Source organism: Montipora capricornis, chromosome 5 (assembly GCF_036669925.1).
Source record: "Montipora capricornis isolate CH-2021 chromosome 5, ASM3666992v2, whole genome shotgun sequence".
NCBI classification, from domain to species: Eukaryota; Metazoa; Cnidaria; class Anthozoa; order Scleractinia; family Acroporidae; genus Montipora; species Montipora capricornis.
Window position 1 is genome coordinate 9,479,974 of NC_090887.1, and position 12,394 is coordinate 9,492,367.

At 40.1% G+C, this 12,394-nt stretch overlaps 2 protein-coding genes across 2 annotated transcripts in view; one reads left to right on the forward strand and one right to left on the reverse strand.

The window, feature by feature from the left end:
• Positions 1–11,698, forward strand: part of LOC138050186 (uncharacterized) — a 40,336-nt gene extending 28,638 nt beyond the window's left edge. Inside the window, exons 11-14 of the mRNA XM_068896646.1 lie at positions 571–637; positions 1,315–1,580; positions 4,090–4,267; positions 10,837–11,698. Of these exons, the coding sequence (XP_068752747.1) occupies positions 571–637; positions 1,315–1,580; positions 4,090–4,267; positions 10,837–11,057 (732 nt within the window). The 3' untranslated portion in view covers positions 11,058–11,698. The remainder of the gene's footprint in view (positions 1–570; positions 638–1,314; positions 1,581–4,089; positions 4,268–10,836) is intronic.
• On the reverse strand, positions 7,798–9,835 carry LOC138048799 (P2X purinoceptor 7-like). Its single transcript, XM_068894922.1, has 3 exons — positions 9,392–9,835; positions 8,949–9,081; positions 7,798–8,597 (listed from the first exon to the last, which is right to left on the reverse strand). Exons 1-3 carry the CDS (start codon positions 9,687–9,689, stop codon positions 8,378–8,380), a joined length of 651 nt encoding a protein of 216 aa, XP_068751023.1. The 5' UTR covers positions 9,690–9,835; the 3' UTR covers positions 7,798–8,377.
• Positions 11,699–12,394: the final 696 nt, after the last annotated feature.

Genomic DNA, 12,394 nt, shown 5'->3' on the forward strand with positions numbered 1-12,394 from the left:
AACGTTCAGTACTTTATTCTTGGCTGACTAATAGGGAAAACCTTAAATAACAATGACCACAACCAGGTTTTTTCTGAGCCCGCGAGACTGAGCACCCCCAGCAAACCATTGTTTTAACGAAAACCGCTGGTCAGCAACCTGGTTCTGGTCATTGCTGGGTAAGGTCTTCCGACTGTTGTGTGCTTAGTTACCTGGCCTTTAAATGAAAGTGAGGCTGGTGTTGACCTTGTTATGATACAGATCTCCCTCCTTTTCTTATGTTAATGGTGTTGTTTTAATGTTAATTAGTAAGAATTTACATAGGAAAAGCAGTGACGTTTCTATCAAATTAAGGTCAACTCCAGTCTCACTTTCATTCATAGGCGAGGTCATGGCCTTGTGCTAACGAGGCAAAAAATGTAATAGATTCCCCTTTCCGGGGAGCAGACCTTCCTGGAAGGGAAGATGCTCTTTTGTCAGTCCAGGGACTCCACTAACTTTGCCTTCTCTATCTTGTAGCTTGTCTCTCGCGCTTTTGGGATAATTGTTAGGAATCCGATGTTAAACGAAATATGAAATCTTTTCCTGTAGATTGCAGCCGAACAGAATTCGCCAGAGTATCACTTAGGCGCGAGACGAAACGCAAAATATGAGCCAGGTATTGTTTAATTTTAGATACATTATGTCTCGAAAGGGAACCTATTCTTGGTTTGCATCCATGTGATGTGACGGCCATGTTGCAGTGGAAAACAATAGAAAATGGCCCCACAAGTTTTGCATAATAATAGATATAATCAAAATGACTGCATTGTTCTGTACATCAACATGACTGTCCTGACGTCAGATGCAAACCAGCAGTTCAATGGGAACAGATAGCATTGAATTAAGTGAAAGGCTACCTTTTTTTTAATGACCGTATTGAAAAGTTTGGTGATGCAAAAGTTAAGTATATAGAATTTAACGATGTTTGGTGTTGATACGGCACCATATGGTTCAGACTCAATTCTAAAAAGCGCCACGGCCTTGGATTAAGTTCGCGATTGGTTCACTTATGTCCAGAGATTGGTTCGGACTAGGTTCCCAGAACCGACTCATGCTTCATGCTTCGGATTCAGGGTCTTTTCCCGGAAGCGAAACCTACTCGTGTTTAGATCGATACTGGTTCGGGCTCGAAAACGGAACCCGCACTGACTTCGATTTGGGTTTGGTTGAGTTTCGGGCTCGACTGGATTCTGACCTTCTCAGAGGAAAAAAAAGCGAAATAAATTTTCCCTGTAGAATACACTGTATCATCCACATCACTTTATTACTTTTCTTCTTTTCTTCAATTGAAAGGCAAAGAATACCATAGTCTGGAAGAGGTAACCGAAGCTCTTCTGAAGAGAGAAGTCCAAGGTATTCTAGTGGATGCATATTCGGCTGGTCTCAGAAATGAGCTCTTTAGCAAGTTTGCAGTCAGCGAAATTGTTGATTACAAAACTGCCTATGGCATCGTTCTCAGTCCCCGCTCGACTTCTCTTCGCAAGTGTTTCCATCGCTACTTACAGTCACACAGAGCGGAGCTCTTTAAAATGATAAAGAGCAAGGTCAGGCCTATCCAGGTATGTCTTCTATTTTTTTTTCAATTTTCAATCTCAAATATTGCTTTTCTAGTGTTTTAATTGGCTCACGTGACCAGCATCCATATTGGATTATTGAAAAACTCGTGGCGGAAAGTTAAATTTCCAAGTAATCCAAACGTTAAGAATTTATCGAAATGTAATAAAACGATTATTCCCGCAGTCGCGTTTGTTGGATTCGACATTGGTTATATTATATTATTATAGTCCACTCAGATTCACAGATGTCCAGAAATGCACATAATTAGATGCACTCGGATTTCAATAAGCGTCACGAAGTGTCCCCTTGCTCTTCTCCCCAACTTCATCATCACTCATGTCACGGAATACGGACAAAAAATGTCACAAAGTGTCCCCCAAATGCTTCTCTTTAAGTAAAGATTAACTGCTGCATTTACCCTAAGCTAAAAATAATGCTGACCTTTAACCTTACCTTGTTGTTGAATAGATAGCAATTGCCTACACTTAAAGCGACACTTTGTGTCGGATGTCAAAATTGGACGTGCATCTAATTAGGTGCATTTCTGGACATAAGCCCAAGCGTCATAACGCGTCAGCAATAAAGCGAGCTGAAAAAATGAGAAAGAATGGCCGACAAAAGCTGTTTTCCGTTTTAGAGGAATTTACCGAGGCAGATAAATAAAATCAACATGGAAGAGTTGTTGATCCTGGAGTTTTTCATAAAACAATTATAAAACAATTATAAAACAATTATTCTAATCGGGATTGCTGGATATGAAATGATTATGACCAACCCGGCGCTACGCTCCTCGCTGGTTATCCATCACTTCATATCCAAAGGACGGTGTCTTCTACTTCAAAGGTATGTTTTGCATGGTGTATAACAAGTGTTACTGAAATCCAAAAAGAAAATTGGGGGTAACCACGCATTTTTCAAAGATAATTAATCAACAATATTTGTAAAAAGCTTAAAAATACAACGCAATGTATGGCGTTCTTTTCCAAATTGAAGCTTAACTATCTCTGAAAAGTGCCTGGTTATCCCTAATTTTGTTTTAGGATAGCAAGAGCACTTGCCAAGGTCTGCTTTCTCTGCATGGTTTTAAACCGCGCAAAATATCCCTGTGTTAGTGAGCATCACCATAGAAACCCGAGTATCTCGAGATGCGCAGAACGTGTATGCAATAACAATAAAGCTATGATCCTCACAGTTATGAACGCAATTTTAGCAATTGATTAAGTCCTGAATTTTTCAGGCTTCTCTAGGCAATTGCTAAAATTGCCTTCATAACTGCGAGGATCATAGCTTTACTTGATTTCATATCCGCAGTTCAATAGTAGGAACCGTTATGAAATTCTTCATTGATTCCCAGACCTCCAGTTGGGTGTGACATGGTAAGAAGAAGTTCGTAACGCCGAATTTTCTTAAACCAATATCATATCCCAGCAATCACAAAATAATGGAATATTTTTCAAATTAAGTTTCATTGGACTGTAAATTGTTTCAATTTAACAAAATGACCGTAAGTTGTTTTAATCTTACCATCCAGCGCAATCAGTTTCCATATAAGGTAACTGCAGTGGGTATGTACAGGAAATCATATGAAAGCGAGTGCATTTCGTGATGTCTGGGCACGAATGTTGTTTTGAAAGTTCTCAAAATTGCACGAGCAGTGGGCGAGTGCAATTTGAGAACTTTCAGAACAGCACGAATGACCATAAATGGGCCTTATTCACGTGGCGGCCATAGACAATAGATTTCGTACCCCGACCCCAGCCTCGAGTTGAAGTGTTTGGGAACGAGTCTCGGTGGGCAAAACAAAACTTTTCAGTCCCCCCATGTGATTAAGGCCCATTACCAAATGCCCGAGCACGTTCATAGCATTTTTTAATTTATTAATTACTCAATCGCTGTCTTTCCCTAGCAACTTCCGTGTTGCCCTCTGTAACCTATTTATGCATCCGTCATTGACCAATCAGAAACGCGATATTGTATTGAGCATATAATACCTTATAACCGAGGTTAAGTGTTGTTTTTAAAGTTTTAAGAAGTTTTTACCAATAGTAGAGACCTCTTTCATAATTTTCAAATAAAATATAGACCTTATTCATACATGGCGGTCAATTTATAATTCTTTTGTCAAGTGCAAATTAGCCTACCAAGCCTCGATACCATACAGTGAATTGAAGAGAATTCTTGCTCTAAAATGAGGCTTGGTAGGCTAATTTGCACGTGGACAAAAGAATTATAAATGTGACCGCCATTTATGAATAAGGTCTATTGTTCTGTTTTAATGCTGATAAACCTTCCTAGCCTCGCTACGAACATAAAATTCAAAAGAATTTTTGTTTCAAAACGAGGGCAGTAGGTCTAATTAAGATAAAGACAAAAAAAATGTAACAGTGGTCGCCATTTATGAAAGTGAGCTATAACTTAAAAGGGAAAAGATCGTTTTGAGGCATTTCAATCATTTATGACTTGCTTTTGAATTCATGAACGATCCATTTATTTGATCAATTTTCGTTCCAGACCTCTAATTCTACCGACAAGGAAGAGGTCGCCTCAAGCGGTTTGTTTGATAGCACTCCGGACACGTTTCGTAAGCTTTTCCGACACGTAAGTATAAGCCTCGGAGTGGCGCTATTTGTCTCGCTGATGTATGAAGTTATACGTCGCATACGATCAAGAGAGAAAGTGCATCAGGAAGGTAAGGAATGTTTTTGCTTGTACAATGCACTCGAGCCTCCCATTAACGACCACCAGGCCTGTCCCGATTGCGCTGGGAAAAATTCTAAAAAAAACAGTGCTTCAAAACTGGCAAAAGAAGCACTCAAACATTGCTCGAATTTTCAAAATAATGTTCAAAAGTCGTTCAAAGGTTTAAAACATTCCCTTGGAGAATTCAACAGTATGACTATTTTTTTTACCAAACGGGCCTACCGTTGGTTACATAATTATGTTCCGCGCACCGGTGGCTCAGGCACTTGGCTCAGGCTAGTTGAGCGTCGGGCTACAATGCGGGAGGTCGCAAGTTCGATTCCGGACGGACCTAAACTCAGGGTCTTAAACCAACTGAGGAGAAACTGCTGCCTTTGTAGTTAGATCCGCAAATGGTTAGACTTTCAAGTCTTCCCGGATAAGGACTGTAAACCGTAGCCCCCGTCTCACAACCCTTTTTGTTCAAAAAACTCCGTGGGACGTTAAAGGAACCCTCCACTGTTTTTACAAATATCGCTTAAAATGTTCCAAATGTGCTTATTAATAGACCTGATATAAAAAAAATGCCTTACCTAGCGAACTGATTTTCTTTTCGATTTTCAAAGAACAGCCTTTCAGCCACTTCGAACTTCCGGCGGCCGCCATCTTGAATAGCGCGCAGTGCACTGTGGGCTGATGACGTATCGTGGTTGCTCGTGTCGCGGCTTCGCGGTAAATTTGAGTTGTAAAATGCCTCACTGCGTAGCTTTTGGTTGCAACAAACAGACTAAATACCGCAAAAACCCAAGTGTAAGCTTCCATGCTTTCCCAAAAGATGAAAGATTTCGCCAAGCTTGGGTTCGAGCGATCGGAAGGACGTCACTGCCAAAAAATCCTCGTCTTTGCTCTGAACATTTTGAAGCCGGCTGCTACGAGGATAGAGTCAGACTTGAGGGTGAACTCCTCGGTTCGTGCCCTTGGAAAAGAAAGCTCAAGCCGGATGCTATCCCCACGATCTTCTCACACAAAAAACCCGCGCCTACTCGTCTTACCAGCAGAAAACGAGCAGAGAAAAAACAACGACAAGAGGTTTGTACCCAAAACTCGAGACCTTTCTCTTGAGATATGAGTACTTCATTTTCGTTACATCTTTTTTGTTACAAATCTTTGATTTTTTGAAGCAGATCTTCGTTTTATGGTTTGAAATCATTGCCTGAAAGTGTAGTTAATTCGCGGTCGAATTCTTATCTCACCACACATTAAAATAAATTTTGTGTTAGCTAGAAAAGATGACAGATATTTTTTTCTAGCATTAGTTTAATGGTCAATATTCCATCATATTTGGCGCGTTTATAAATCTTCCCTTCAACCTTGAGATCTCCATTTTTCAGCGGTAATCGTCGCACCTTCGCTTTCATCAGAAATACCCATAGATGGGCTCAGATTGTCATCACACTGTTCCATACTCATCTTTTTTTTTTTTTTTTTATTTTTATTTTTAAAAAAAAGATACTTTTTCACTTCTGTTTGATCCTATATCTATCTAGACCCTAGATGCCATATTACAAAGCACGTCGCATTCGAAAAATGACGAAAATCAAGAAATGGTCATGACAACTGAAGAAATTACTGAAGAAGTCACTAATGAAGAAATTGATACAAGCTTACTAGAAATCGAACGTCCAACCACATGTGAAATGGCTTCGCAAACAGAATGGCCGGAAACAACGAGTGTACAAATCAGTGAAACATCAAGAACCGTAACGGTTACAACCTGTGATGTTGGATGTCAATTCCCCCTTGACATTACAGAGGAAGCTTTATCAGATCATAGTTACGTTTTGAAAACCATCCAAAACACAGCACCCAGCAATTTCTTACCTGACAATGCTGATGACATTGAAAAAGATTCTATTGTTGTTGAAGATGGATATGATTCCCAAGTTGAGCTTTTTTCAGATTTGGATGATGATGCTCCCCCTGTCAGGTGTGAAAGAAGTGAATGTGTAAAACTGAATTCTGAAATGGAGCTAGAAGTTAAAGAACCCATGGACATAATTGTTTCTCAAGAAACAGCCACCAGTGGCTCACAATATACTCCAAGTTTAAAAAATGAAGATGGCTTCGGTACATGCAGCTCTCAGGACTCACAAGAATCTAATAGTGACAGTGCAAACGCATGCACACATAACACTTACAAAGAACGAGTTTTCATGGTTTATGAGGAGCAATTGAAAGAGTTATTAAGATTTTGCCCTAAGTGTGGCTCTCTAATAATACCTGAGAGCACTGTTGAAGTTGAAAATGAAGGCTCTCAGCTTTCTCTAAAACTAACTTGCATCAATAACTGTGAGTACCTGTGGCAATCACAGCCACCATTGGCCAATATAAAAGGTGCTGGAAATCTGCTTTTCACAGCTGGGATCTTTTTTTGTGGCATTCCCTTCTCGAAATTTGCGGCACTGTCGAAGTTGATAAATCTTAAATTCATTGGTAAGGGAACATATTTCAACATTAGAGAACAGTACATCTTTCCTGTTGTAAGAACGACATGGCAGCAGCAACAACAGGAGATTTTCAGTGAATTGAAGGACAGGGAAGGTGGTGCTGTTTTAGCTGGTGATGGACGCTGTGACAGTCCTGGACATTCTGCAAAGTATTGCACTTATACATTTTTAGATGTAACAAGCCAAAAGGTCATTGATTTCAATGTGGTATCTGTGTCTCAAGTAGCTAATTCTAATCAAATGGAGAAAAAGGGATTTGTTGACACTTTAGCAAACATTGAGGCTAATGACATTGAGGTCAAATTGATATCAACTGACAGACACACTCAAATAAAGAAGGAAATGAGAGTAAACCATGCAAACATAGATCACCAGTTTGATCCTTGGCATCTGGCTAAGACAGTCAGTAAGAAGTTATCTGCAGCATCTAAAAAGTCTGGTTGCTCAGACCTTGCACCGTGGATTCCGTCCATTGTCAACCATTTGTGGTGGTGCGCGGAGAGCTGCAATAAAGATCCAGAAGTACTGCGAGAGAAATGGTTATCAGTAATGCACCACGTGACAAACAGGCACAGTTGGCCAGGAAACAAGACTTTCCACAAGTGTGACCATCCACCACTTTCACCAGAGCAGCAGCGCAAGAAGAAGTGGCTCAAGCCTGGTAGTGCAGCACATACAGCACTTGTAAACATTGTTAAAGATAAGCTTCTCCTGAAAGACATCATCCACCTCACACAGTTTGTGCACACCACAGCTCTAGAAGTGTATCATTCAATGTACCTCAAGTACTTGCCAAAGCTGCAACACTTCACCCATGATGTCATGAAAGTTGCTACTATGTTGGCAGCACTTGACCACAACAACAACGTTAACAGACCACAGGTAAGCTTCTTGAGATTTTCCCCCTTCTGCAGTGGATAAATTAATAGATGGCTTGTGAAAGAGCAGAAATTATATTTTGTGTAACTCATACTCCAAATCAGTTAATGAATAAAAGAAAGGTTTATCAATATACATACTTTACTTCAAACTTGGCCATCATCCAAGCTGGCGAATGTCAGGGGGAGCCTAGATTTAAAATCTCCTGGAACAAGGTGTCCAAGAGATTTGGAGCTGAACCAGTCCTGGAAGAGAAGTCCTATGAATATCTTGAGGACATGCTGCAAACAGCATTTTTGTTGGCAGCATCAGGAAAGAAGCCAGCCCCTAAGCACAAAGATAGGTCTGGGGTTATGGCACCACTACAAAGGCCTAATCGGAATGACATTATTGAAGCAAGAGTCCGGTTATCTAGATTTAAGAAGAATTAGCTCCTCTGCTAGCTATAGTTTAACCTACAACTAGGTCACTTATAAATATATTTATTGAGTAATTTTCATTTCAGTGTGGGAAAACCAAAACCCTAAGTTCTTACCTGGCTAATCTCAAATGACAAAGATGATCCAATGAACCAATCAAGATAGAGCAACATAATATGTCAATGTTCTTTGTAAACTATCATAGACTCTTGCTTAAAATTTACAAAATCGTTTCTCTTTGTTAAAAGAAATATAATTAAGTTCCTTGAAGATACATGTTATCTGATTAAAATATTGTTTTACAGTGAAAATATTTTATATATTTAAAAAGTCTCTCCAGGCTTCATCAAGCTCACTGTCAAATGAGCTGTCATCATCATCTCCTGCTATGTATCCTGTGTACATGCCATCTGGTGCGGGAAATGTAGCTCTGATTTTTTTTACAGCACAAGATGGTATTACACGGCGAATGTTTTTACCAAGGTAGCCATGGGCCCACCAGGTAAACTGCCTGTATGCAGCATACCGCAATGACCTGAATAAGAAAATTTTCCAAAATGAGGAGAAAAATATTGTAAGCTATGTTTGCCAATAAATAAAAGCTTAATTTTAAGCTTCACTTGAGTGAAGGTACAGCAATGTGTTGACCAGATTTCATTTTTAGTTTTTCTTTTGTAATGAATATCACTTATAAATATATTGCAGTAGTGTCCTGTTAATAACAGTTGTCTGAAGCATTTTCTGGAACATCATTTATCATCCTAAATAAAAATATTACTTTTGTTTATGTTGTTGAATTTGCTGGATGAGCAATCTGTCTTCTCACTAAAAAGCAACAACCGATTAAGTCGTTTGATAAACTAGATTTTTACACAAGATAACACACCTGTTAGATACTTGTTCCCTATCAGGAAGGCCGGCACTTTCACGATCGTGCAAGCTGACCAAAGCGGTCCATAGTACATCTCTGTTGAGGCACACCGCCTCAAAACTATCGTGTGAAGTAATGCAAGACAGGTCTAGGACGGAATGTCCGGGACAACAGCTAAGTTAGTTCGATCTTTCTGACGAATTTTATACTATAATGGGATCAGGCCACAAATGGTTATTTCTAACAGTACAGAAAACGTTCTCTGTACATTAAATTTCTAAAGAATCAAATGGCCTTTATGAACGAGCAATCTCAAAACAAAGAAATTAACAACAGTTTAATTCCATTACCACAGATTTATTACCACCTCATTTGTTTATACAAAAATAGCTTAAGAAACACGGCTTTTCGGGAAAAAAAAGCATCGATGACCTCTTTACATATACATTGCAGTGTACCTTCAACAATTTTGGACAAAAATGTCAGCTCTTTACAGCAAACGCATTCTTTTTCACTCGGCATTGCAACACATCGTTCACATGAGCACCAAGACGTGTTTGACCGGCGATTCTCGTTTCCTTCATTTGAAACTGAATCTTCTTCTTCTCCTTCTTCTTCTTCTGCGGCACTTTGTGGTTGTTCTTCGCTAGAAGAATACTCCGGCTCAAACTGATACGGCGAAATCTGCGACATGTTTACAATAAACACAGCATGGATCAGGTCAGCAGATTGCAGCGAGCAACCACGATACGTCATCAGCCCACAGTGCACTGCGCGCTATTCAAGATGGCGGCCGCCGGAAGTTCGAAGTGGCTGAAAGGCTGTTCTTTGAAAATCGAAAAGAAAATCAGTTCGCCAGGTAAGGCATTTTTTTTATATCAGGTCTATTAATAAGCACATTTGGAACATTTTAAGCGATATTTGTAAAAACAGTGGAGGGTTCCTTTAAAGGTCCCCTGGGAGGACTCTCATATACAATGGGGAGGGATTCTTGTCGAAAATTTTAAATTAACCCCCAAAAGGAGACCAGTCTGGGCGTGGCCCATATTTCTTAAGACCCCTAAAATAAATATACACTTTTATATTTCTTCGGGCGCAATCCTAGAGGAGACCTTCACGGCTAAATATGATGGCGTTTTGCCCAGAACACCTTAAGTGAGACCACAATCCGAAATTGACACCCCTAAGCGAGACGACGAGCATCCCTTCCCTTTTTATATGGGTGTTCCCCCCCCCCCCCTCTCCCGGGGGTAAAGATGCCAAACACTGATCGAAAAGAGCAGGGCACGGAGTTCCGGTGTTATTAGGGAGCTTAAGCACGCACATTTTCGAGACTCGGACGGCAACCGGAAGTGAGCTATTTTCCCTTTTTAACTTTTTCTCACACCACCACATTTATATCGCTAAGTATCTTTTCACTATTAGATACCCTAAGTTGAAAATTCTGGGAGAGACCGCTATCCTGGCGTGCGAGATATTCACTTCCGGTTACCGTCCGCAACTCAAAACGCGCGTGCTTAAGCTCCCTATTGGCGGGCTCCGATTGAGGTGAGGACCACAAGTTCATTAGCTTATGGCGATCACGTGCTGCCCCCTTAAATTAAGGACTCCCGTGTAAAACGTTAACAGTGTTTTTTTTTAGCAAAAAATACCTTGCTAATATGTGTTTTGAAAACTGCATTGCAAAGCAGTTTGTGAAGTAAAATCGAGAATAGACCTTTGCCTGTGGGTCCAAATTACTGCTAGTTTTGATGACTTTGCGCGTCTTGGCCGTCAGATAAAAAGCGAAAATTTGAGGTAAGAATTGTCAAACATGTTTGCTTTCGGTGGAGAGATCAATATTGTAGACTAAGAATATTTGAGTCTAGGTGCACTTTAAGTTTAATATATTTTTGATTTCCAGTAAATTTCAAGGAAATTCTACAAAAAGAAATGAACATGCTAGTGGAGGAGTTCTTTCAGCGCATGCGCAAAATAAAAGAGGACGTGGGAGAGAAGCATAGGAGGCAAATAATATATTTTCTGAAACTGAGAAGGAAGACATCTTTCGAAGCACGTTGGCTGAGAATCTCTCAAGTAACTCCAATACACTCCAAAGAAGTGACGGTTACTGAACCAACTTGAAAGAGAGCCTATAAGAGGAACATGACGACTTCGACGAGAAAATCATCTGAAAATAGGGACTTTAACTAAAGATCTTTGACGGCGAAGGCGACGAAGACGTCACCTCAAAACATAACTTTACACTAGCGTAAGTCTTTCGTGATTATTTCATCTCGCTCGCGTCGTACAATGCGGGCGACGTATCCTCAAGTTAAATTGGGTGCGCGCGGTTTCAGAGTTGACAGGTTGTTGTTAAAACGCACAGAGTACCAGAAACGTGCTAAAATGCGTGCCGCACGTGCAGCACGATTATTTTTCCTCTATTATTGTGTTGTGGCGTTTTCGTCGACGTCGCCGTAGTGGATCTTTAAGTCCCTAATATAAACTTGGGCGCTTTGCAACCATTTCGCGTTGTTCGGTGTGTAAACTCATGATAGCTATTATCCAGGAAATAGCCAAAAAAATTGGTCATTTCATGTCCTTATTAGGAAGAAATACTTCTCGTCGAAGTCGTTGGGCAAGGGTTACTGTTAGCATTAATTCTGCGTAGTTCTTTAGTGCACGATTCTTATGTTCAATAGCTCCGTCCAAACTATTCATACAGCTTGGTAACCTACCTGGGCTGGTTACCAGGAAAGTACGCCTTTTCAAGGTAAAATTTCAGATATAATGGAAAGATAAAGCATCGCAAACGCGAAACGGTGTGGTGCTGCTTGTCATAAACCACATTAAAACTAATTCTACCTCGTCTCTCTCTTATGAAAAGTTACTTGACACCTGCTGCTAACACGCAAGAAATAAACTCATATCAAACGAATTTCTTCAATTTTTGGCAAAACGCAAATTTTAGTCCGACGTTTGCCGTTTATCGTAAACGTGATGTTCAATCTCTCTAAGATCTCTGTAGCCATACGGAAGACCTTAGACAGCAATGACCAGAACCAGGTTGCTGACCAGCGGTTTTCGTTAAAACATTGGTTTGCTGGGGGATGGTCAGTCTCGCGGGATCAGAAAACCTGGTTGTGGTCATTGTTATGCTCGTACAATAATAGATACTAGTGGTCAACAAGTCCGGAGAACTTTCACATTTCTACTCGTATTTATTAATTCGAAATTGTACTCAACATCGTACGAGTTTGTTAACAAAACAGGTCGTTTTTAGGAAATTAATCTCGACAGCATTGTTCATTCCAAGGGCAGGCCCTAGTTTTTTAAGGTAGATATATAGTTGCCTTGTCTAAGGTTACACACGTACAGTATCAACATATACATGTTATTAGAAATTCGTTCCTTCTAATAAGAGTTTCTTTTGATTCAACCACGTTGGTTATTTGAAAGCAATTAAGAATGAAAGTAGA

Coding starts and splice junctions, on each gene's coding strand:
- LOC138048799 (XM_068894922.1), bottom strand. CDS start 9,689: ATGACGTATCGTGGTTGCTCGCTGCAATCTGCTGACCTGATCCATGCT. Junction 9,082..9,391: donor TTTGTCCAAAATTGTTGAAG/GTACACTGCAAT, acceptor ATTCCGTCCTAG/ACCTGTCTTGCATTACTTCA. Junction 8,598..8,948: donor AGGGAACAAGTATCTAACAG/GTGTGTTATCTT, acceptor TTTCTTATTCAG/GTCATTGCGGTATGCTGCAT.